The sequence below is a fragment of the Arachis stenosperma genome, chromosome 3, assembly GCF_014773155.1.
Source record: "Arachis stenosperma cultivar V10309 chromosome 3, arast.V10309.gnm1.PFL2, whole genome shotgun sequence".
Classification (NCBI taxonomy): Eukaryota; Viridiplantae; Streptophyta; class Magnoliopsida; order Fabales; family Fabaceae; genus Arachis; species Arachis stenosperma.
Window position 1 is genome coordinate 27,367,936 of NC_080379.1, and position 24,308 is coordinate 27,392,243.

General features: G+C 37.3%; 1 protein-coding gene and 1 non-coding gene across 8 annotated transcripts; both read left to right on the forward strand.

Annotated features, from left to right (window-relative positions):
* Positions 1 to 7,507: 7,507 nt before the first annotated feature.
* Positions 7,508 to 10,845, forward strand: LOC130970459 (uncharacterized). 7 transcript variants are annotated; one of them, XM_057896551.1, is made up of 5 exons: positions 7,508 to 8,191; positions 9,422 to 9,479; positions 9,551 to 9,683; positions 9,784 to 9,901; positions 10,060 to 10,845. In XM_057896551.1, the coding sequence occupies exons 1-5, from the start codon at positions 7,613 to 7,615 to the stop codon at positions 10,111 to 10,113; spliced, it is 942 nt and encodes a 313-aa protein (XP_057752534.1). In that variant the 5' UTR covers positions 7,508 to 7,612; the 3' UTR covers positions 10,114 to 10,845. The 7 variants fall into 7 exon arrangements, with proteins under 7 accessions (XP_057752534.1, XP_057752535.1, XP_057752532.1 ...); XM_057896552.1 differs by having other exon boundaries at positions 9,551 to 9,668; XM_057896549.1 differs by having other exon boundaries at positions 9,422 to 9,683.
* A 9,712-nt stretch (positions 10,846 to 20,557) lies between these two features.
* On the forward strand, positions 20,558 to 20,665 carry LOC130971165 (small nucleolar RNA R71). The gene has a single exon (XR_009082400.1). It is a non-coding gene; the product is annotated as a small nucleolar RNA R71 (small nucleolar RNA).
* The last annotated feature ends 3,643 nt before the right edge of the window (positions 20,666 to 24,308 follow it).

Consider the following 24,308-nt stretch of genomic DNA (forward strand, 5'->3'; position numbering starts at 1 on the left):
ATGAAAAATGTTCCTAATTACAAAAGAACAAGAAGTACATGAATTTCAAATTTTATCTTGAAATTAGTCTAATTATTTTGATGTGGTGGCAATACTTTTTATCTTTCTGAATGAATTCTTGAACAGTGCATATTTTTTATAGTGAAGTTTATGAATGTTAAAATTGTTGGCTCTTGAAAGAATGATGAACAAAGAGAAATGTTATTGATAATCTGAAAAATCATGAAATTGATTCTTGAAGCAAAAAAAAGCAGTGAAAAAGAAAAAGTGGCGAAAAAAAGAGAAGAAAGAAAAAGCAAGCAGAAAAAGCCAATAGCCCTATAAACTAAAAGGCAAGGGTAAAGAGGATCCAAGGCTTTGAGCATTAATGGATAGGAGGGCCTAAAGGAATAAAATCCTAGCTTAAGCAGCTGAATCAAGCTGTCCTTAACCATGTGCTTGTGGCATGCAGGTCCAAGTGAAAAGCTTGAGACTAAGTGGTTAAAGTCGTAATCCAAAGCAGAAAGAGTGTGCTTAAGAACTCTGGACACCTCTAACTGGGGACTTTAGCAAAGCTGAGTCAGAATCTGAAAAGGTTCACCCTGTTATATGTCTGTGGTATTTATGTATCCGGTGGTAATACTGGAAAACAAGATACTTAGGGTCACGGCCAAGACTCATAAAGTAGCTGTGTTCAAGAATCAACATACTGAACTAAGAGAATCAATAACACTATCTAAATTCTGAGTTCCTATTGATGAGTTTGGAAAAATATAAATTAAATTGATGATGATCAAACATTATTAACAGCAAAATTATTAATCTAATTTTGATCTATATATGTTAATTAAATTAATTTTGCTGTGCAGGATTTATTTGGGCCGAAAAATAATTCTGGTACAAGCCCAATTATATTTAGCTTTGGTTTGATAGATGAGTATGGATAAATTGATTATTATGTCACTTGGGCCAAACTAATCCATTGTTATCACAAGCCCAAGTTGAACATGCTTTGCTATATGCCCTCATGCATAAGCCGAAAAACAACTCATCAGGAAAGCAAATGTTATCAATTGCCATATGAATGATGGATGAAACAAATGGGCCAGTTTTTATTAAACTTCAACATTAAGCCCATATCAAACCAAAGATCCAATGCTTGGTCCGAAACATAATGAAAGAAAGCAAATTGGCTCCATGCTTTCCAACGGATTTCATTTCTCATTGAGGAATGGATTTCAAAATTTAATCTGCAAGCATTGGAAACATAAATGAGAGAGAGAGTATGAGTGACATGATTGATTTGATCAATGTAACACGCTACTCAAGCAAAGGAAGTAAAAGCAATCCATTTAATTTGTTTCATTTCAATTAATTGCTTTTATTCTTCATTCTCTCTCATCTTTTCTTTTTCCTCTTCGGTCAATGTCCAGGAAACAATGGAAGCTATGTTCAGCTACCAAAAGAAAGAAGGAGCTGTATACATCAAGACCATCAAGCTAATGATGGCAAGAAAACATAACAAAATAAAAGTATGCTGTGGCTGAGATTATCACCAAAAGTGGTAAGATTTGGTGAGGTAATCTCGGATCCTTCATACTCAAAAAGAAAGAAGGAGATTCGGCCAGCAAGAAGGAGATTCTTAGAGGCATGACTTGTCTCTGATTCTGCTCAACCACCACAGGAAGTAGCTAGAGTGGCGAAGTGATGGAAGAGGCAGAGATTGGAGCAGATGAAGTCATCATCATCATGAAGCATCAAGGGCCAGAAATCCATCTTGGAGAGCAAGCCAAGGATGGAGCGCTCGGATTGATGAAGAGTGATGACCAAGGAAGAACTAGAGGTATTTGCATGTTGGGTTTCGCATGAGTTACCTCTTCTCTCTCTGTGGCCGAACCGGTTCTGTTTTGAAGGAGAAGAAGTTAAGCTTGGTTTTTTTGTTTCAACTGTGAAGGCTTCACTTCTCTATAAAAGGGGTGAACAGTCACGGTTTGAAAAGAAGAAAAAAAGAAGGAAGAAAGTGAGAGTGCAACGCACAGAAGTCTCATAGCTACCTAAGCTTACAAATTATCTTCTCCTTCAATGTATTCTGTTTTGTATATTTCTGTTTAATTTTGTCATGTCTTGAGTCTCATGAAAAAGGCAAACAGTGAAGTTTGTATGAAAAAGTCATAGAGCGGAAAAAGGCAGAGAGTGCAAAATTAAAAGAAAAAGCCATAGATGTCCTTAGAGTTTCTTTGTTCATCTATGTTGTGTTTCATGATTCTGTGGGAATCCCCTTGTAAGTTGGGTTAGCGCTTTACAGTTTGTAATCTGGATGATTATAGTGAAATTCCATCGTTGTTGTGATGGAGACTAGATGTAGGCTGCATTGCACTTAGCAGCTGAACCAGGATATATCTGGGTGTAATCTTCTCTCTCTACTTCTTCATTTCTGTTTCTGCTGCACATGAGCTAAAATCGAAAATGTCTCGTGCCAAGTGACGAGACAAAAGTAAAAAGTCCCGTGGCCAGGGACGAGACAAAAACAGAAAAGTCTCCTCAAAGACCAGAAAGTGTAATCAAGAAAAAGGGGGCTAAGATTCAACCCCCCCTTCTCTTAGCCACTGAAACCATCACCTATAGATGCCAATCATTCTGAATTTCAAAGGATAAAGTGAGATGCCAAAACTGTTCAGAAGCAAAAAGCTACTAGCCCCGCTCATCTAATTGGGACTAAATTTCATTGATATTGTGAGATTCATTGTATATTCTCTTCTTTTTATCCTATTTTGTTTTTAGTTGCTTGGGGACAAGCAACAATTTAAGTTTGGTATTGTGATGAGCTGATAATTTATTCGCTTTTTGGCATTGTTTTTAGGTAGTTTTTAGTATGATTTAGTTAGTTTTTAGTATATAATTATTAGTTTTTATGAAAAAATCACATTTATGGACTTTACTATGAGTTTGTCTATTTTTCTGTGATTTCAGGTATTTTCTGGCTGAAATTGAGGGACCTGAGCAAAAATCTGATTCAGAGACTGAAAAAGGACTGCAGATGCTGATGGATTCTGACCTCCCTGCACTCGAAATGGATATTCTGGTGCTACAAAAACCCAATTGGCGTGCTCTCAATTGCGTTTGAAAGTAGACATCTTGGGCTTTCCAGCAATATATAATAGTTCATACTTTGCCCGAGATTTGATGGCCTAAACTGGCATTTCAAGTCAGCATAAAAATTCTGGCGTAAAACGCCCAAATTGGCACCAGAATTGGAGTTAAACGCCCAAACTGGCACCAAAGTTGGCGTTTAACTCCAAGAAAAGCCTATGCACGTGAAAGCTTTAATTCTCAGCCTAAGCACACACTAAGTGGGCCTCGAAAGTAGATTTCTGCATCATTTACTTATTTCTGTAAACCCTAGGTTACTAGTTCTCTATAAATAGGACCTTTTACCATTGTATTTTCATCTTCTGATCATCTATGATCTTGGGATCAGGTCTTTGAACCCTTTTTTGATTGTTTCATGTTATTTGGGAGGCATGGCCGACCTTATGTATTTTCAACGGTGGAGTTTCTACACATCATAGATTAAGGTGTGGAGCTCTGCTGTTCCTCATGAATTAATGCAAAGTACTATTGTTCTTCTATTCAATTCACGCTTATTCTTATTCTAAGATATTCACTCGTACTTCAACCTGATGGATGTGATGATCCATGACACTCATCAGAATCCTCCCTTATGAACGCGTGCCTGACAACCACTTCCGTTCTATCTGTTAGAGCTTGAGTGTGTATCTCTTGGCCTCCTGGTTCACGATGCATGATTGCCTCTCCTGACAACAGAGCCTTCCATTCCGTGCAATCAGAGTCTTCGTGGTATAAGCTAGAATCAATTGGCAGCATTCTTGAGATTCGAAATGTCTAAACATTGTCTGTGGTATTCCGAGTACGATCTGGGATGGGATGACTGTGACGCGCTTCAAAATCGTGACTATGGGGCACAGTGACAGTGCGCAAAAGGATCAATGGATCTTATTCCGACACGATCAAGAACCGACAACTGATTAGCCATGCGAGAAACCGTAGAGGACCATTTTCACTGAGAGGACAGACGGTAGCCATTGACAACGGTGATCCCCAACATACAGCTTGCCATGGAAGGGAGTACGCATGACTGGATGAAGGCAGTAGGAAAGTAGAGATTCAGGAGGAACAAAGCATCTCCATACGCTTATTTGAAATTCACACCAATGAATTACATAAGTATTTCTATCTTATTTTATGTCTTATTTATCCTTTAATTATCAAAACCCCATAACCATTTGAATCTGCCTGACTGAGATTTACAAGATGACCATAGCTTGCTTCAAGCCGACAATCTCCGTGAGATCGACCCTTACTCACGTAAGGTATTACTTGGACGACCCAGTGCACTTGCTGGTCAGCTGCGCGGAGTTGTGAGAAAAGTGTGAACTCACGATTTTGTGTACAAAGTTTTTGGCGCCGTTGTCGGGGATTGTTCGAGTTTGGACAACTCACGATTCATCTTGGTTCTTAGATTAGGTATTTTTCTTTTTATTTTGTTCTTCAGAATTTTTAAGAATGAATTCTAGAGTTTCATATGATGCTTTTATCATCACAGGAGTCAGTTGATTCCCATCAATTTGGCTGTTGTATGTAATGTCCTACTGAAGCTTGGTTAGCCATGTCTAATCTTATTTTTAGACTGATGCTTTTGACTAACATTGCATGATTCCTGGAGTTGTGGTAGGAGTTATCATGCAAGGCTCTCTCCTCTCTCTTAGTTTTTAGGATTTAGGATTTCTCTTAGGTTAGGTTTACTTCTTCATTCCAGATTCAATGTTCCTTTGCTTTGGTTTCTCTTCTATTTTTATTTATTCTATTACTTTGATTTATGAATTTTCATGTTAGATTTGATTTTATATTTAATATAATTTGAGGTATTTCAGATTTATGATTGCTTTCTTCTATTTATGATATAAATAATTTGGATTTTCCCCCCTTTGCTTTGGTTGAGTAATTGGTGACACTTGAGTTATCAAACTCAGCTGTTGATTGAAAATTAGAATTTGCTGATTGATTTAGATCCCTCTAAAGCTAGTCTTTCCATAGGAGTTGACTAGGACTTGAGGAATCAAATTGATTAGTCCACTTGACTTTCCTTTATTTAGTAAGGGTTAACTAAGTGGGAGCAATAAACAATTCTCATCACACCTGATAAGGATAACTAGGATAGAATTTCTAGTTCTTATACCTTGCAATGGTTTTCATAATAATTAATTTACTTTATTATTAATTTATTTCCTTGTTCCCTATTTCAAAAACCAAAAAATATACCTTTTTCCATAACCAATAATAAATTATACTTCCCTGCAATTTCTTGAGAGACGACCCGAGATTTCAATACTTCGGTTATAAATTTTATTGGGTTTGCTTTAGTGACAAACAAGTTTTTTTTTTGTACAAAAAGATTTTTGTTGGTTTAGAAACTATACTTACAACGTGATTATTTTTATGAAATCCTTTACTAGCAAAAGTTCGTTCGTCAGTGATGCTTTGGGTTGGTAGTTCCATCGTAAATGTCCATATCAGGACTTTTAAAGTTCCTTGAAACCTTTGTCCTCGTTATGTCCTCACTGAATGGATCTTCCCCTCCCAAAGGAGAGTCTTCTCAGTCACTACGGGAACTTCGACCTTTGAGAGCTGACTCTAATTTCAGGAGCTTTTCCTCAAGCTCCTTTCAACACTTGATCTCGCTCCTCAAATTCCTTTCTGCTTCTCGTTGTCGCTCCAGTTCTTGCTCCAGTGCTCCAGGCGCCCTTGGTGACCATGGAACAATCCCATGAAATCAGCTGCATGGAGATGTCCCTCCTTTCCTGATTTGCGCCCTTCAGAGGAGTTTCCCTTTGGGTCCTTTACCCCTGAGGTACCCTCTTTGTGCTGGTTAGTCACTCCCTGATGAGTGACTATCGCTCTATCATTATTATCAACGTCCTGATTCTTTTGCTCAGAATCGGACGCTGTGTTTCCATCTTCATGCAAGTCATCTGCCATCACTGGTTGATCTCTCGGTTTTCCGGCAACGCCGCCAATGTTACGTTGGGTAACCGGAGATTAGTGGACTGGACTTGTAAGGTTGGCCCAATCGTCTGAAGGAGGAGGTCTCTGACTTGGTTTGTGTCTAGGAGCTACCGTCCGACTCGTGCGTGTGAAGGAATGGGGGTGGTACCTGCAATGACACTCTGATGCCTAAGTCAGCAAGGGATTTTAATAGGTTTAGAGAGTATTGAAACTTAGAGATACCTGAGGGGTGTCAGTGTATTTATAGTGGTGAACCAATAAGCACCGTTGGAATAGTTCCACCTTTTGAGGAGGAGAACCGTCCCTTTATCTTAGGGAAGTTGAGATATGGCCCCTGGAAGTGGGTTGAGAGATTTTAGGGGTAGTTACTTATTTGAATAAGCCTTATCAGCCAGCTAACCTTCGATCCCGACTTCCTTAGAGGGGAATCTGTGTCGTATCCGACTTCTTCTTGGGAGGTCGGTTACAAACGAAGGCCAATCTATGGATTGGGCCTTTTTAACTTATTTGAACCTGGGTCCTAGTGTTGGGTTAAAGTATGAACAAATAGTAAATTAAAAGGTAAGGCTATCTGTATAAATGAACTAATGTAAAACAATAACTTCAATCATATAAATGCATATATACATAAAATATCAGATATCAAGAATTAAATAAGTTAAATATTATAATACAGAGAGAATAACACATAAGAATAAAATAGTGGTTGAAGATATATAACCACACATTAAAGACTCAAATCTTACTAAATTATGTATTCTAAAATTTTAGATCTAATTTATGTTTTATAATTTTTATTTAAATAAGTTTAATGAAAATTTTAACTCAAGTTAACAGGAGGTCCTAATTTTTTTCTTAGAAATTTATTATTCTAATCAAATAACCAAAGGAGTTAATTTTTTTTCAAACGGTGATTGGATAAAAGTAAAATTTTTAAAATTTTTCTTTTATTTCAACTTTTCTCAGTTCGACACATACATAAAGAAAAAAAAATTCAGATCCTATTCTCCACATTCATCCAATCATTAACTAAAAATAAAAAGTTATATTTAAAAGCTATATGAAATAAAAAAAAAGTGTACTAAAACTAGAATAAAATTTTAAATTATATACAAATTAAAACAAGACGCAAATAAATTAGAAGACAATTCAAAGTAACAAAATCTATATATATGCTTCAAATGATGTGATTTAATTTATTTTGTAAAATAAAGATATTTCTATGATTTTCTATCACAAGATTTTATTTTTATTTTAAAAAAATCCCAACTTTAGTGTCTTTAAATGTCTCAAAAAATATATTTTATTTTTTTATTATAATATATTAAAAAAAAAGTTAAATGACTGCGGCTTACACCGCGAGTCCGCCGACGTGGTTCATCGGAGTTAAAATTTCAAAGTCAAGGAAGTTGATCTCCTCAATTACCATTACCAGCTCCCAAATCTCATTTCCACGCCAACACGCTATTAAACCTCTCTTTTCTCTCTTCAACCCGCAACAACAAATATTTCCATTCCAAAAAATTCAAAACCCTAATTTCCCGCCAAAATGCCGTACCCTGTCATTGTCGACGACAATGACATAGACGACGCCGCTTTGTGGGCCGTAATCGATTCCGCCGCAGCATCCCACTCCTCATCGAAATCCAAAACCCTACCAACCATCACTTATCCCAATCAACGCCAATCCCCTTCTCCGGTATCCAAACCATCGCCGTCGCCGGTATCGTCGCTTCCGCCGGGAAAGTTCCACCGGATATCGCGGGATTCCGGCGAGGTTGTGCAGGAGTCGTGGGCTTACCGACCGCCGAGGAAGGTGGCGAGAATCGGTGCTCCTCCAGAGGCCAACGTGAGCGGCAGCCCTCTCGCTTTGGTCAGGACCGTGGAGAGGACACCGCCAGCGAAGGCCTATGCGTCGCCGGAGTCTTACCTGTCGCCGGGGATTGGAAAATTGACAGGGCAAGAGGTGAGCGGGAGCTGCGCGGAGTTGTCGCCACAGTGTTTTGGCGGCGGCGGAAGGAGGAGCGAGAAGGTAGATGAGGAGAAGGAGAATGGCATGTGGCATGGCTTGTCTGGAAGGTTTCCTTCGGTTTCTTTGTTCAAGGAGTACCAAAATGCAGCTATGGCGGTAATTATCTATTTCATTTGTCTCTATGATCGGTTCTAGGTTCAGCTTTTTACTTCTTTTTTTCTGTTTAAGCTGAATTTGAATAATGAGCGGTAGAATAAATGATATGGTTTTGTGACTTGATTTTGAAGTTGCTGTTTGATTTACGAGAGAGAATAGAAGGGATACTAAGGAGCATAGAATTTGCATGGAAAAGGAGGTTTTACGAGCATCATTGTTAGTAGAGTAATTTTTTTGATAGAGTGTTAGTATAGTTGTGTTGCATAATTGAACAAGAATTATATTTTCTTATTTATTACATGATCCAAAAATATGATTTATCATCTCAGATTATCTGTTTTTTGTAGGATTGAACACTTAACAATCTGTAAAATGCAAAAGTATAACTGGCAATTTGATCGTAATCTTTTCCATATAAGTTCACTGCTTAAGTGCCATTGTTCGACCAGTTTCTGTCGATTTAGCATTTTGTGCTTCATATCATGTTCTTGAACAAGATAACATAACTAACCACTTTCTATTCTTAACATCTGTCATGCTTCTTATAATTTTTTTCGACAAAAATAACACACATTAAACCACTGATTAGCCCTTGAATGGAAAGCTACTACAACGGACATTTTTGTAAGGACTGTAGTGTGTACAAATTATAAGTTGTTTTCTTCATGTTAGTCTCTTCAGGTATTTGCTTGTGAGGCTTACTTGCTTATTCTGTATCACATTAGAATATCCAACAGATAAGTTTCTCCAGTGCTTCTGTCCTTTACCTGTCATCAATATTGAAACTTAAAGCGTCTGATTCCTTTTTTCCCTGCTTTTTACACCTCTTTTTTTATCCTAATACTTGGACAAATTATTGCTGCATTGCATCTTTTTTTCATTTGACAATGCTAACTTCTGAGGAACATATTTTTCTTGAATATGATAACTTAACGGATTGCTTGTTCAGACTTGAGATAAATTCAACGCCTTTAATTTTTTGTATTTTTTAACCTTTATAAAATATAAAATACTACTTGGATTATGAGTAGATACTCCTGGTTTGGATTATTGTATGAGTCAGTTTGACATGTTTTTGCCCCTGGTTTTGCATATAACAACCCAATTATATTTCCACAGGACTTTATGCAAGTGTCAGAAGATATGAGTTCCTGTGGCGCAATTAGTTTCCTTTGATTAGGATGTACCTAATAAATAAATCCTTTGTTGTTCTGTCAATGTCAATGACAGATTTTGGAGAAAACTGATTACACTTTGATTTCAGGAAAGTCTTTCATTAAAAAAACAGGTAAACAAAGTTACTGTTGTCTTTCCTGGGAAAACGATACAGTAGTCGTAACATTGATGAGGTTTTTACAGGTTGGAGAAAGATATCTTGCTACTTTAATATTTCTTATGAAATCAGAGATAAGAACATTGAGTTTGATGAGAATCGCAATGTTCAGCGTGCTGAGTTTGTTGTTCGTGCATACATGCAGTATGTTCTTGTTTGGTAGTTTCAACTAATTTTCTTCCAAATGATTTCTATTTTTGCCTCAACTATTGCAATTGGCTTTGCTAATTTTTTTTTTTTTCCTTTTGCATTTCATCAGGGGTGGCAGATTCTCAGATGGCTGGGGCTCTTGTGAGCGATGTGAAAAGAGATTTCAGAAACCAAATCATGATATTCCAAGCACAGCTGAGACCAGAGCCAAAAACAAAGCTTGTCAGGTACGTCATTTTTGGTGTGTACTTTGTCTATTTTATTTTGTTTTTGGTACATTGGGAGCAATGAGGTTTGGATCTAAGATTTCTTACAAACTGCTCAACTAAAAGCTTTTTCAGACCAACTTAGACCACAAACATCTAGCACGCTGTTACTTTTACAGGATTTGCTAGGAATTGGAGAATACCGACCTGGTGCAACAAGTCAAGTTCATTGATTTTGCGGATACATTCTGTTCTGTTCTTTGTAATGATTTGGTATCCCTGAAATATTTTCTTTATCCACATGCACTATATAATTTGTTGGAGGGAGAAAGTAAACTAAAAACTTGTAAATAAAAGTGCACCCTATTTTTTAGCAATTCTGGGTGAATTGCTGTAAATCCTAACATAATAGTCAATTAGCAAGTATTTGGTGTTTTAGCATTCAACATAAGAATTGTGTTCCTTGGGCAATGGCCAGCAAGAAAAGCTCTTCAATTCAGTTGGAGGTGAATGCCAGATCCAAGGAGAATCATGAACGAGGGATCCATATTTGGCCAGAATATCTGTGGAAGTTTATACCTTCCCTCAAAGTATGACTGCTGTTCGCAGTCCAGTCCTCAAGCAACCAACATTAGATGGTATCAATACCATTGTCTAGCTTTAGAAAGCTTGGCTTGAGGTTTAAAAACGGTGGTATAAAATGTATTCCTGCCTACCTAGCAGGTTGGTCTGTATTTTACTATATGCTCAATATACATTTTGCTCTAAACTTTAGTTCTACTTCCCTTTTACACAGTTTACATTGTATGGATGGAGGACATGAGTCTTGTTTTCGTTGAAGTTTTCAAGTAATAACCTCCCCAAACAGCTATCTTGAGCATCATTCAATATTGTCAAAGACACCACCTTTTCACAGATAACCCTCGTATAGAAATTCTTTCTCTACACCTCTTGCTTCGCTTCTGCGGATTGTTCACCTCTGGATAGTTTCTTTTTTTTTTTTTTCGGTTCACTTAATTTAGGTAATTAGTTGACTTAGGGTTTCAATTGATGAGGTGTATCTTGATTTCACTAATGCTTGTTCTTGATCTAGCTAATTAGTTAATTTGTTGATTGGTTCATTTAGTTCTTGATTTAGCAATTTAGATCATGTGATGATTAGTTGATTCCATACTTGAGGTCTTCATCACAAACGTCACCATCTCAATATCGAGCATCAACATCTCATTTTAAATTTTTACCCTAAAGATCAAAACGACAAATATGTACTAAAGATTTTGCAACAAAAATAACACAAGCTTACTAATTGTCTTATAAGTAGCAAAAGATTTTCTTTTTTTTTTTTTGTCTAACGACTTGCGCATATGTGAACTTTTGTGAGAACATGGAATAAAATACCATCTCTAAACCTCTTTTCTTAATATTTTTAAAATTTAGGCGACCACCATAAAATTCTCTCTCTGGAATTTTTTTGTTGAGATTTAATATTTAATATTTGATAACTTTATTAGAGTTTAAAATATTTTAAAGATATTTTTGTTTTGATTTTTTAGAAATATTTTTTTTGTCAATACCTCAATTTTTTAGAGATGTTTTTAGTAGTTTATTTTTAAATTTTTTTTATAATATATATTTATTTAGGTATTGTTTTGACCCAACCCAATCACGGACTCGGGCCCGATTATGAATTACCGACCCACCAGATTACTCAACTTGGACCCAGAGGTAACCTACATGCCAACTCACACCCTACTAAAAAGATCTGGACAACTAGCAGAAGTTTCCAGGCAGATGGGCCCAAGTGAAGGGGCCCACCCGGATTCAGAGTATAAACGGGGAGGGACCTACCCCTCCCTCTCCCCAGAGGTACGTTACCTTTCTACCCTAATTGGTCGCCTTTTCATACAGACGCTAACTTTAACATCGGAGTGTCTTTGCAGGTGCCCCACCCGCTAACCAATTGAAGACTTAGACGATCGTCTCTCTCTCTCTCTCTCTCTCTCTCTCTCTCTCTCTCTCTCTCTCTCTCTCAACTTGCGCCCCGGTCCAGATCCCCTATCACACCCAGTTGCTCCAACCTCGACTCCACTCAAACCGCCATTCACCCGAGCAACGAACATTGGCGCCGTCTGTGGGGACCTAGCGCAAATATGGAGCTTTTCCCTCGTAGAGAGGAGATACGTGAAGAAGGGGGAGCCTGCTTGAGAAGCAGGTAAGCTCCGCAGCCTCTTCTCAAGAACACCCGAGACCGCTGTCCCGTCGGGATGACCCCTCCCGATCTCCCGAGAGACGCCCGTTTGGTGGCGCAGGTGATGATAACTCAAAGATCATGCAAGAACTTCGGCACCGAGTGCAAAACTTGGAGAGGGAGCTAGCTGCGAGGGACCGTTACCGTCCCGAGTACAGCAGAGACTCCCACCTGAGCCTGTCTCGTACTCGGTCACCGACTAAGGGACCAGAGAATTGCAGGAGCCCCAGGAAGGACAACGAACACGGATGAACTGACGCTCGGTCTCACACCTACACCCACGGCAGGTCGGAAGGCCATGGGGAGACGAGAAGAAACAAAGGGAAGAAGCAACGGGATCCCATTATTATGGGCGCAACCCCTTTCCACCCCTCTATTCTCAAGGTTTGGCTGGCGAATGATGCGTGAGCATCTTCTCTATCTTTTCCTAGTGAATTTGCAATTGAATTATTAAGTTTAATCAATATTTGATGTATTTTAGCCACTATGGATGCTACTTTGAGTTGTGTGCAATTCTGTTAATTTCAAGTAGCATTTTGGACGAATCTGACAAGAGTTGGAGTCAAGGACGGAGAAAGGAGGACTTGTTGCCACCTCCACACCGAACTTGAGAATTTCCAAGTTCAGCGTAGAGGTAAAAAGTTCAAAGAATCAATGCTGCCTCCTCCACACTGAACTTGAGCTTTCTCAAGTTCAGCGCTAGCCCAACGCACCAAAGGAAGTAACACGCATCACTCCACGCCGAACTTGGGTTAATCCAAGTTCAGCATGGACTCAAGAAAAGAAAAAGAGTAACCACTGCCTCCTCCACGCTGAACATGAGAATTTTCAAGTTCGGCATGGACCTTAATGAACTCAAGTGGTCCCTAATTTGTTCCAAAGGTTGCACGGATTGATTAAATCAATTTTGATTTAAACTTTTATTTGTTTTAGAATTAGGAAAAGATATTATTTAGCTTTTAGAAAATATATTTTACATTAATTAGAATTAGATATAAAAGGGAAAAAAATCAGGCTTTTGGAATCTTCCTCTTCTCTTCTACCTCATTCAGCAATTTACAGTTTTACAAATCCTAATTTTCTCTCTAAACCATGAGCAACTAAACCTCCACTGTTAAGGTTAGGAGCTCTGTCTATTGTATGGATTGATACTATTATTTTTCTATTTTAATTCATGTACTGATTTATATTTCAAGAATTGTTTTCGTTCTTTATCTTATGAATTTGAGTGAAACGGAAGTATGACCTTTGTTCTAATTGAGTTCTTGAATAACTTGGAAAAGCTCTTTATTTGAACAACAGCTTGAAAATATATTCTCCTAAATTTCTAATTATCTGGACTTAACAGGATATGTGACATATAATCCTCTTATATTTAGGTAATTAGGATTCTGTGGCATATAAACTAGAATTGAACTTCACCCTCTAATTGGAATTAAGTGACCAAGAAATTGGCGGTTGATGAATTTTAGAGGAGACTAAAAAGGTCTAAGGAATTAGGGTTTAGTCACATATAGTTTGCCATGAATTATATCTTGCATGATTAAAATAGTTAGTAAAAAAAGTCAATCCAAAAAGTAGATAACTCTGAAGCCTTAACTATTTCTCCCATATTATTTACATCAATTTACTGCTTGCTATTCTGATTTACTGATTTACTGTTTAATGCTTTTAAACTCTCAACCATCATTTTGTGCTTGTCTAACTAAGTAAATCAATCAACCATTGTTGCTTAGTCCATCAATCCTCGTGGGATCGACGCTCACTCACCTGAGGTATTACTTGGTACGATCCGGTGCACTTGCCGATTAGTTTGTGGGTTATAAATTCCGCACCAAGTTTTTGGCATCATTGCCGGGGATTGACTGTGATTGACAGCTACTGGTTGTTTGATTTCTTAGATTAGGCGTTTTTGCTTTAATTTCATTTAACTTATTTCTTTAAAATTAAAAAGAAATATTTTGATTTATTTTATTTAAAATTTTTTTCTTAATTTCTTAAATTAAGTTTGGTGTCCCTTTAGTTGTTTTATTCTTCCTAGTTATTTTACTTATTGAGTTTAAATTTTATACTCCTTTTTGCTTATTAGTTATTATATTTTCTTATTTATTCAATTTATTTTCTTTATTTTATTTTCATTTTCTTTTATATTTTATTTTATTTTCCTTTTTTTCTTTCTTCTTTACTTGCCTATTTACCACATGGTGCGTTTAATTCTGTTTGGTGCTTTGTGCTAAGAAAAAATAATGGAGAGAGATCACATGGGTTACTACTCACACCCAAGTAGTGATTCATATTATTGTGGATGGAGAAACTATCCGAATTTTGGTTGGCAAAGTCAAAACCAAAGAAACTTCAGTACTCCATGTTCCAACTATCAAAATACACCATCTCCATATTCATATCAAGAACTACCATCTCCATATTCATACCAAGAACCACCACCTCTCTATCCATATCAAGAACCATCATCTTTCTACCCATATCAAGAGCCACCATCACCCTATTCATACAAAGAACCATCCTCTTTTTACTCTTATCAAGAACCATCATCTCCTTCTTATTCATATCAAGAGCCACCATCTCCTTATTCATATCAAGAACCATAAGCTCTTGAGCTTCTCATGAAAGAATGCATACATGATATGAGAATGAGTGTTAAAAATATAGAGAAATATGTGGCGATGATTATCAAGCCCCAAAAAGAGGAACAAGCAAATTCCTTCTTAAGAGATATAATGCAAGATCCTATAGAAGAAAGTGAAGAAATCAATCAAAGGAGTTCATACTTCAGTGAATTAGAGAATTTTTCACCCTCACACATGGAAGAAGAGGAAGATGCATGGTGCACGAAAATGTGATATCTAATAATGGCATTCAACTTGGTATGCGCATCTACTAACTCAGCACTTTCTTCATAACTTCGCACAACTAACCAGCAAGTGTACTGGGTCGTCCAAGTAATAAACCTTACATGAGTAACGGTCGATCCCACGGAGATTGTTGGTATGAAGCAAGCTATGGTCATCTTGTAAATCTCAGTTAGGCGGATATTAAATGGTTATGGAGTTTTCGAAGAATAATAATATATAAACAGAAAATAAAGATAGAAATACTTATGTAAATTATTGGTGAGAATTTCAGATAAGTGTATGGAGATGCTTTGTCCCTGTTGGATCTCTGCTTTCCTACTGCCTTCCTTCAATCATTCTAACTCCTTCCCATGGCAAGCTGTATGTAAGGCATCACCGTTGTCAATGGTTACATCACATCCTCTCAGTAAAAATGGTCAAAATGCTCTGTCACAGCACGGCTAATCATCTGTCGGTTCTCGATCATATCGGAATAGAATCCATTGATTCTTTTGCGTTTGTCATCACGCCCAACAATTGCGAGTTTGAAGCTCGTCACAGTCATTCAATCCCTGAATCCTACTCAGAATACCACAGACAAGGTTTAGACTTTCTGGATTCTCATGAATGCCGCCATCAATTCTAGCTTATACCACGAAGATTCTGATTAAGGAATCCAAGAGATATGCGCTCGGTCTAAGGTAGAACGGAAGTAGTTGTCAATCACGCATTCATAAGTGAGAATGATGATGAGTGTCACGGATCATCACATTCATCATGGTGAAGTGCAACGAATATCTTAGAACAAGAATAAACTGAATTGAATAGAAAATAGTAGTAATTATGTTAAAACTCGAGGTACAGCAGAGCTCCACACCCTTAATCTATGGTGTGTAAAAATTCCACCATTGAAAATACATAAGTGATCAAGGTCCAGGCATGGCCGAATGGCCAGCCTCCACAAAAGACATATGAATTCGAAATAGGGAAAAGGACCTGGTATGTGGTCAAAAAGACCGAATAGTCAAAGACCCTTAGTACAATAGTAAAAAGTTCTATTTATACTAAAACTAGCTACTAGGGTTACAGAGATAAGTAATTGATGCAGAAATCTACTTCCGGAGCCCACTTGGTGTGTGCTTGGGCTGAGCTTGAGCTTTACACGTGCAGAGGCTTCTCTTGGAGTTGAACGCCAAGTTGTAACGTGTTTTTGGCATTCAACTCTGGTTCATGACGTGTTTCTGGCGTTTGACTCCAGAATACAACATGGAACTGGCGTTGAGCGCCAGTTTGCGTCATCTAATCTTGAATAAAGTATGAACTATTATATATTGCTGGAAAGCTCTGGATGTCTACTTTCCAACGCCGTTGAGAGCGCGCCATTTGGAGTTCTGTAGCTCCAGAAAATCCATTTCGAGTGCAGGGAGGTCAGAATCCAACAGCATCAGTAGTCATTTGTCAGCCTTCTATCAAAATTTTGCTCAGGTTCCTCAATTTCAGCCAGAAAATACTTGAAATCACAAAAAAATACACAAACTCATGGTAAAGTTCAGAAATGCAAATTTAGCATACAACTAATGAAAATATCCCTAAAAGTAGCTAGATCCTACTAAAAACTACCTAAAAACAATGCCAAAAAGCGTATAAATTATCCGCTCATCACAACACCAAACTTAAATTGTTGCTTGTCCCCAAGCAACTGAAAATCAAATAGGATAAAAAGAAGAGAATATACTATGAATCCCAAAATATCAATGAATATTAATTCTAATTAGATGAGCGGGACTTGTAGCTTTTTGCTTCTGAACAGTTTTGGCATCTCACTTTTTCCTTTGAAGTTTAGAATGATTGGCATCTATGGGAACTTAGAATTTCAGATAGTGTTATTGATTCTCCTAGTTAAGTATGTTGATTCTTGAATACAGCTACTTTTATGAGTCTTGGCCGTGGCCCTAAGCATTCTGTTTTCCAGTATTACCACCGGATACATAAATGCCCCAGACACATGACTGGATGAACCTTTTCAGATTGTGACTCAGCTTTGCTAAAGTTCCCAGTTAGAGGTGTCCAGGATTCTTAAGAACACTCTTTTTGCTTTGGATCACGACTTTAACCACTCAGTCTCAAGCTTTTCACTTGGACCTGCATGCCACAAGCACATGGTTAGGGACAGCTTGATTTAGCTGCTTAGGCCTGGATTTTATTTTCTTGGGCCCTCCTATCCATTGATGCTCAAAACCTTGGATCCTTTTTACCCTTGCCTTTTGGCTTTAAGGGCTATTGGCTTTTTCTGCTTGCTTTTTCTTTTTCTTTCTATTTTTTTTGCCAATTTTTTTCGCAAGCTTTTGCTATTCACTGCTTTTTCTTGCTTCAAGAATCAGATTTATGATTTTTCAGATTATCAGTAACATTTCTCTTTGTTCATCATTCTTTCAAGAGCCAACAATTTTAACATTCATAAACAACAAGATAAAAAATATGCACTGTTCAAGCATTCATTCAAAAAACAAAAAGTATTGTCACCACATCAATATAATTAAACTAAATTCAAGGATGAATTAGAAACTCATGTACTTCTTATTCTTTTGTATTAAAAACATTTTTCATTTAAGAGAGGTGAAAGATTCATGAAATTATTCATAGCCTTAAGACATAGTTATTAAATACTAATGATCATGTAGTAAAGACACAAAACATAGATAAACATATAGCATAAAAATCGAAAAACAGAGAAATAAGAAGAAGGAATGAGTCCACCTTAGTGATGGTGGCGTCTTCTTCTTGAAGGACTAATGATGTCCTTGAGCTCTTCTATGTCTCTTCCTTGCCTCTGTTGCTTGATCCCTAGTGATTTTGGTGCTCCTATCCTTAGTTGCTCCCAATAATTGTGTGGAAGAAAATGTATCCCCTGAGGTATCTCAGGGATTTCTTGATGAGGGAATTCCTCATGCTCTCTTGATGTGCAGTCAAATACTCTACTACTGAGCTATGGACCCTTGAGATGAATCTCTTCATCTCCCATGACTCAGAGGTGGAACCAATTGCCTTCCCTTTTCCTTTTCTAGAGGTTTCTCCGACCTTAGGTGCCATAGGTGGTTATGGAAAAACAAAAAAGCTATGCTTTTACCACACCAAACTTAGAATATTGCTCGCCCTTAAGCAAAGAGAAGATAGAATAGAAGAAGAAGAGGAAGAGATGGAGGAGAGGGAGAGAGGTTTATGTTTCGGCCATTTAGGGTGTGTTTGGGTGGGAAGGATGGATGAATGTGAGGGGTGAAGAGGTAATGAGGAAAAGAGATTGAGGTGATTGGTGAAGAAGAGAGAATGTGAGTTGAGGTAGGAGGGGATCCTGTGGGATCCACAGATCTTGAGATGTCAAGGATTTAACATTCCTGCACCAATTGGGCGTGTAAAACGCCCTCTGCATGCAATCCTGGCGTTTAATGCCAGAATGATGCTTGTTCCTGGCGTTAAACGCCAGCTTTATGCTTATTTTGGGCGTTCAACGCCAGTCTGCAGAATGTTTCTGGCGTTGAACGCCAGCTTTCCTCAGTGTGCAATCCTGGCATTTAAACGCCAGATTACTGCATGTTTCTGGCGTTCAACGCCAGATCCATGCTCTATTCTGGCATTGAACACCAGTCAGATGCTCCTTACTGGCGTTTAAACGCCAGTGAGCCCTTCCTCCAGGGTATGCTGTTTCTTCTGCTATTTTTGATTTTTTTTAATTTTTGTATTTGTTTTGTGACTCCACATGATCATGAACCTAAGAAAACATAAAAGAACAATAAAATAAAAATAAAATTAGTTAAATAAAAAATTGGGTTGCCTCCCAATAAGCACTTCTTTAATGTCAATAGCTTGACAGTGGGCTCTCATGGAGCCTCACAGGTGATCAGGTCAATGTTGTAGACTCCCAACACCAAACTTAGAGTTTGGATGTGGGGTTTTAACACCAAACTTAGAGTTTGGTTATGGCCTCCCAACACCAAACTTAGAGTTTGATTGTGGGGGCTTTGTTTGACTCTGTCTTGAGAGAAGCTTTTCATGCTTCCTCTCCATGTATACAGAAGAACACCCTTGGGTCTTAAACACAAGGTAGTCCCCATTCAATTGAAGGACTAATTCTCCTCTGTTAATATCTATCACAGCTCCTGCTGTGGCTAGGAAAGGTCTTCCAAGGATGATGCATTCATCCTCCTCCTTCCTAGTGTCTAAGATTATGAAATCAGCAGGGATGTAAAGGCCTTCAACCTTTACCAACACGTCCTCTACCAATCCATAAGCTTGTCTTACTGACTTGTCTGCCATTTGTAATGAGAATATGGCAGGCTGTACCTCAATGATCCCCAACTTCTCTATTACAGAGAGTGGCATAAGATTTATGCCTGACCCTAGGTCACATAGAGCCCTCTCAAAGGTCATGGTGCCTATGGTACAGGGTACTAAGAATTTGCCAGGATCTTGTCTCTTTTGAGGTAAAGTTTGCTGAACCCATGTATCTAGTTCACTAATGAGCAAGGGAGGTTCACCTTCCCAAGTCTCATTACCGAAAAATTTGGCATTCAGGTTCATGATGGCTCCTAGATATTGAGCAACTTGCTCTCCCGTTACATCTTCATCCTCTTCAGAGGAAGAATAGTCTTCAGAGCTCATAAATGGCAGAAGGAGATTTAATGGGATCTCTATGGTCTCTACATGACCTTCAGATTCCCTTGGATCCTCAATAGGGAACTCCTTCTTGCTTGAGAGACGTCCCATGAGGTCTTCCTCATTGGGATTCACGTCCTCTCCTTCCTCTCTAGGTTCGGCCATGTTGATTATGTCAATGGCCTTGCACTCTCTTTTTGGATTCTCTTCAGTATTGCTTGGGAGAGCACTAGGAGGAGTTTCAGTGACTTTCTTACTCAGCTGGCTCACTTGTGCCTCCAAATTTCTGATGGAGGACCTTGTTTCACTCATGAAACTTAAAGTGGCCTTAAACAGATCAGAGACTAACTTTGCTAAATTAGAAGTGCTCTGCTTAGAATTCTCTGTCTATTGCTGAGAAGATGATGGATAAGGCTTGCTATTGCTGAGCCTATTTCTTCCACCATTATTAAAGCCTTGTTGAGGTTTTTGTTGATCCTTCTATGAGAAATTTGGATGATTTCTCCATGATGAATTATAGGTGTTTCCATAAGGTTCACCCATATAATTTACCTCTGCTATTGCAGGGTTCTCAGGATCATAAGCTTCTTCTTCAGAAGATGCCTCTTTAGTACTGTTGGATGCATTTTTCCATCCATTCAGACTTTGAGAAATCATGTTGACTTGCTGAGTCAACATTTTGTTCTGAGCCAATATGGCATTCAGAGCATCAATTTCAAGAACTCCCTTCCTTTGAGGCGTCCTATTACTCACAGAATTTCTCTCAGAAGTATACATGAATTGGTTATTTGCAACCATGTCAATGAGTTCTTGAGCTTCTACAGGCGTTTTCTTTAGGTGAATGGATCCACCTGCAGAATGGTCCAGTGACATCTTAGAGAATTCAGATAGACCATAATAGAATATATCCAAAATGGTCCATTCAGAAAGCATGTCAGAAGGACACCTTTTAGTCATCTGCTTGTATCTTTTCCAAGCTTCATAGAGGGATTCACCATCTTTTTGTTTGAAGGTCTGAATATCTACTCTAAGCTTGCTCAGCTTTTGAGGAGGAAAAAACTTAGCTTAGCCAAGAAGGCCGCAACCAGCTTATCCCAGGAGTCCAGGCTATCTTTAGGTTGTGAGTCCAACCATGTTCTAGCCCTCTCTCTCACAGCAAAAGGGAAAAGCATGAGCCTGTAGACTTCAGGATCTACTCCATTAGTCTTAACAGTCTCACAGATCTGCAAGAACTCAGTTAAAAACTGGTAGGAATCTTCTGATGGAAGTCCATGGAACTTGCAGTTCTGTTGCATTAGAGCAACCAGTTGAGGTTTCAGCTCAAAATTGTTTGCTCCAATGGTAGGGATTGAGATGCTTCTTCCATCAAACTTGGAAGTAGGTGTAGTGTAATCACCAAGTATCCTCCTTGCATTATTATTTTCGGCTGTCATCTCCTCTTCTTTTTCGAAAATTTCTGTAAGGTTGTTTCTGGATTGTTGTAATTTAGCTTCTCTTAGTTTCCTTTTCAGAGTCCTTTCAGGTTCAGGATCTGCTTCAACAAGAATATTCTTGTCCTTCTTCCTGCTCATATGAAAAAGAAGGGAACAGAAAATAATAATAGGGATCCTCTTTACCACAGTAGAGAGATTCTTTTATGTTAGTAGAAGAAAAAGGGAATAGAAGAAGGAAAAGGTAAGAATCCAAACACAAAGGTGAAGATAGATTCAGATTCTTGAGATGAAGAGAAGTGTTAGTAAATAAATAAATAAATAAATAAATAGAAGAAGATGAAAGGGAGAGAATTCAAAAATAAATTTTGAAAAAAGATTAGTAATTTTTGAAAATTAAAAGAAGAATTAAAATTAAAAATTAAAATTTAAAACAATTAGTTAATTAAAAGAATTTTGAAAAAGAGGGGGTAATTTTTGAAAATTAGAGAGAGGAAAGTAGTTAGGTGGTTTTGAAAAAGATAAGATATAGTTAATACAAACAAAAAGTCAACTAGTTAGTTGAAGAAGATTTGAAAATTAATTTTGAAAAGATAAGAAGTTGGAAAAGACATTTTAAAATCAAATTTTTGAAAAAGATAAAAAGATATGATTGAAAAAGATTTAATTAAAAAGATATGATGGAAAAAATATTTTGAAAAATATTTGATTTTTAAAATCAAAATTGATTACTTGACTAACAAGAAACTAAAAAATATGATTCTAGAATTTAAAGATTGAACCTTTCTTAATAAGAAAGTAACAAACTTCAAATTTTTGAATCAATCACATTAATTGTTAGTAAAGTTTTTGAAAATCATGAAATAAAGATAAGAAAAAGATTTTAAAATTCAAATTAAAAATTTTCGAAAAATAGTAAGAAAAAAATGAAAAAGATTTGATTTTTGAAAAATTTTTGAAAAGATAAGATTTTTAAAATTGAAAATTTGACTTGACTTATAAGAAATAGCTAAGTTTTAAAATTTTTTTGACTAAGTCAACTCAAATTTTCGAAATTTTGAGAGAAATAAGGAAAATATATTTTTTTATTTTTGAATTTTTAATGATGAGAGGGAAAAACATAAAAATGACCAAAAACATGAAAATTTTTGGATCAGAACTAATGATGCATGCAAGAACACTATGAATGTCAAGATGAACACCAAGAACACTATAAAGATCATGATGAACATCAAGAACATATTTTTGAAAAAAATTTTATGCAAAAAAAACATGCAAGACACCAAACTTAAAAATCTTTAATGCTTAGACATTATGAATGCAAAAATGCATATGAAAAACAACAAAAGACATAAAACAAGAAAATATCAAGATCAAACAAGAAGACTTATCAAGAACAACTTGAAGATCATGAAGAACACCATGCATAAATTTTCAAAAAACGCAACACTTTTAAAACATGCAATTGACACCAAACTTAAAAATTGACTCAAGACTCAAACAAGAAACAAAAATATTTTTGATTTTATGATTTTCTAATTTTTTTTTTGTATTTTTATTATTTTTTTTCGAAAATAGTTTTTGGAAAAACGAAAACAAATAAAAAATTTTTGAAAGATTTTTGAAAACTTTTTGAAAAGAAAATTACCTAATCTGAGCAACAAGATGAACCGTCAGTTGTCCAAACTCGAACAATCTCCGGCAACGGCACCAAAAACATGGTGCACAAAATTGTGATCTCTAATAATGGCATTCAACTTGGTATGCGTATCTACTAACTCAACACTTTCTTCACAACTTCGCACAACTAACCAGCAAGTGTACTGGGTCGTCCAAGTAATAAACCTTATGTGAGTAAGGATCGATCCCACGGAGATTGTTGGTATGAAGCAAGATATGGTCATCTTGTAAATCTCAGTTAGGCGGATATTAAATGGTTATGTAGTTTTCGAATAATAATAATAAATAAACAGAAAATAAAGATAGAAATACTTATGTAAATCATTGGTGAGAATTTCAGATAAGTGTATCGAGATGCTTTGTCCCTGTTGGATCTCTACTTTTCTACTGCCTTCCTTCAATCATTCTTACTCCTTCCCATGGCAAGCTGTATGTAGGGCATCACCGTTGTCAATGGTTACATCCCATCCTCTCAGTGAAAATGGTCCAAATGCTCTGTCACAACACGGCTAATCATCTGTCGGTTCTCGATCATGTCGAAATAGAATCCATTGATTCTTTTGCGTTTGTCATCACGCCCAACAATCGCGAGTTTGAAGCTCGTCACAGTCATTCAATCCCTGAATCCTACTCAGAATATCACAGACAAGGTTTAGACTTTTCGGATTCTCATGAATGCCGCCATCAATTCTAGCTTATACCACGAAGATTCTGATTAAGGAATCCAAGAGATATGTGCTCGGTCTAAGGTAGAACAGAAGTGGTTATCAGTCACGCGTTCATAAGTGAGAATGATGATGAGTGTCACGGATCATCACATTCATCATGGTGAAGTGCAACAAATATCTTAGAACAGGAATAAACTGAATTAAATAGAAAATAGTAGTAATTGCTTTAAAACTCAAGGTGCAGCAGAGCTCCACACCCTTAATCTATGGTGTGTAGAAACTCTACCGTTGAAAATACATAAGTGATCAAGGTCCAGGCATGACCGAATGGCCAGCCTCCACAAAAGACATATGAATTCGAAAATAGGGAAAAGGACCTGGTATGTGGTCAAAAAGACCGAATGGTCAAAGACCCTTAGTACAATAGTAAAAAGTTCTATTTATACTAAAACTAGCTACTAGGGTTACAGAGATAAGTAATTGATGCAGAAATCTACTTTCGGGGCCCACTTGGTGTGTGCTTGGGCTGAGCTTGAGCTTTACACGTGCAGAGGCTTCTCTTGGAGTTGAACGCCAAGTTGTAACGTGTTTTTGGCGTTCAACTCTGGTTCGTGACGTGTTTCTGGACTTTGACTCCAGAATGCAACATGGAACTGGTGTTGAGCGCCAGTTTGCGTTGTCTAATCTTGAATAAAGTATGGAATATTATATATTGCTGGAAAACTCTGGATGTCTACTTTCCAACGCCGTTGAGAGCGCGCCATTTGGAGTTCTGTAGCTCTAAAAAATCCATTTCGAGTGCAGGGAGGTCAGAATCCAACAGCATCAGTAGTCCTTTGTCAACCTTCTATTAGAGTTTTGCTCAGGTTCCTCAATTTTAGCCAGAAAATACCTGAAATC

Excerpts from the sequence above, each read along its gene's own strand:
- LOC130970459 (XM_057896546.1), top strand. The coding sequence starts at position 7,613 with ATGCCGTACCCTGTCATTGTCGACGACAATGACATAGACGACGCCGCT. Across the intron at positions 8,192-9,421 it reads ACCAAAATGCAGCTATGGCG|ATTTTGGAGAAAACTGATTA; the intron begins GTAATTATCTAT and ends TGTCAATGACAG. Across the intron at positions 9,684-9,783 it reads ATGCAGTATGTTCTTGTTTG|GGGTGGCAGATTCTCAGATG; the intron begins GTAGTTTCAACT and ends GCATTTCATCAG.